The following is a 1722-nucleotide window of genomic DNA, read 5'->3' as shown; positions in this document are numbered from 1 at the left end:
TCCCCCTCCATCCCCAACCCCATCTGCTCTCGCCTTGCGACGAAGCGCCCCATTCGCCCGGCCTTAATTAGCTTACGTCACAACAGGTTTGTCCTAACCAAATAGAGTATCGAGAGGGCGGAGCCTCGGGCGGAGCCAAGTGTAATGCATTTAGAAATAATTTGATAAAAAGCTATAATGCGCGAACCTGGCGAGGTGGGGGTAGCAGGTGGGCGAATGTCTGCCGGGGACCACTCTGGAGTTGTCGGGTCGAGCGCGCGGTGGTCGCACGGCGGGAGCTAGTCTCCCTGGACCAGGACCAGGCTCAACGAGAGGCCGCTGACAAGCTCACCTAGCTTGCTGAAGGCGACGCTCTGCTGGCCGATGACCTGCTCGGGCTGCACCAGTGCGCCCAGACCGCCCAGCGAGCCGAGGGTGGCGCTGAGGGTGCCGCCTAGTCCGCCCAGGCCGCAGTCGCCGAGGGACTGGAGCAGTCCAGTGATGGAGTACTGTGACCCCGCGGCGTGGACAGCGGCGTGCGGGACGGCGTGCAGCGGGGCCGGCGAGGGCGCGGGGGCTGGGGGCAGCGCCGGCTCCAGGGCGTCCAGCGGCCCCAGGTTGCCGGCGAAGCGGATCCGGTACTCCCCGCCGGACAGATCCGACTCCAGGTCACCTGCCCCGCCACCCAGGTCGCCACTGCCCACGTGGCCCCCGGAACCCCCGGCCACGGCTGTCACGGACATCGCATGACGACTAGGCTCCTGGACACAGAAGAGCCGTGAGGTGAGCAAGCTTGCCTGCGGGAAATGTGCCTTCGGTGAGAGACTGGGGCGGGGTTCAGTCCCTGTGCGTGTCGGTCACTCCTTACCCTCCATTGCTGCCCGTCGCTCGACCGTGCGGCTCGTGCGGCTTGTCCTCTAGAAGACTCGCTGTCAGCCCCTAGAGCATCCTAGACCAGCCCAACTGGCCTCGGCCCGCGCCCCCACCACATGGCGGCCCAGGCCGACGGCGCTCTTGTCCTCCTTCTGGGACTTCCCCATGGACACCCTCCGCGTCGTGCGGCTACGCCGCTGGTGCACCGGCGCTGCGGCGGCTGCGGGGAGAACGAAGGAAAGCGCGGAAACGAAAGGTCGTTATCGCCCGGACATTATTCAATCAAGAAATTAAATAAGCTGATCCCATTAGTCAGCAGGACAGGGAGGGACAAGATAGGCGCGGAGGGTAGGCGCAGTCGAGTGCTCGGCGGCGAGGCGGGGCGGCAACTGGGGGACTCGAATCTGTGTGGCAGGCAGGGGCGGGACGAGGAGGCGATGTGGGGCGGGAGAGGCAAGGGCACCCCCGGGCTGGGGCCGGGGGTCGGCGAGCAGGGCGGTGGGGGTGGAGTCAACCCCTGGGCAACCCGGGTGCCATCGCGCGGCATGTGCCTCCTGCACCTCCAACAGGCGTGGTTGTCATTATCACCGAGATAATGTACCTGGGAAATAAGAGAGACTGGAGATCGAGATTGCTTATTGGCAGAAATCTCCACATGTGACGAAAAATAGAGGGTAAAAGAAAAGAGGGGGAGGGCAGGGCAATGAACGTGGCAGCTGTAAGGTTTCGCCTCGTGGCACCAACCTACTGTCCTGTCCCCGCACCGTCTCTACCCCTCCTCGACAACCCCCCCACCCCCTTTTTTTCCTTGCCGTGCGCAGCGCGCGCGCTTTTGGGCAAGTGTGTGCATGTGGTGGTGGGTGAGAGGGG

The 1722-nt window shown here is 64.5% G+C and overlaps 2 protein-coding genes across 3 annotated transcripts in view; one reads left to right on the top strand and one right to left on the bottom strand.

Annotated features, from left to right (window-relative positions):
• Nucleotides 1-722, bottom strand: part of LOC113212560 (homeobox protein aristaless-like 4) — a 3402-nt gene extending 2680 nt beyond the window's left edge. Inside the window, exon 1 of the mRNA XM_026431307.2 lies at nt 332-722. Coding sequence (XP_026287092.1) covers nt 332-722 — 391 coding nt within the window. The remainder of the gene's footprint in view (nt 1-331) is intronic.
• LOC113212564 (protein lin-52 homolog) overlaps nt 613-1722 on the top strand; it is a 13572-nt gene continuing 12462 nt past the window's right edge. For both annotated transcript variants that reach the window (XM_052274516.1, XM_052274515.1), the window contains exon 1: nt 613-762. The gene's annotated coding sequence lies outside the window, so the exon portion shown is untranslated. The remainder of the gene's footprint in view (nt 763-1722) is intronic.

Source organism: Frankliniella occidentalis, unplaced genomic scaffold (genome assembly GCF_000697945.3).
Source record: "Frankliniella occidentalis isolate FOCC.00 unplaced genomic scaffold, Focc_3.1 Scaffold402, whole genome shotgun sequence".
NCBI lineage: Eukaryota > Metazoa > Arthropoda > Insecta > Thysanoptera > Thripidae > Frankliniella > Frankliniella occidentalis.
This window is presented reverse-complemented; position numbering and strand designations above follow the sequence as displayed.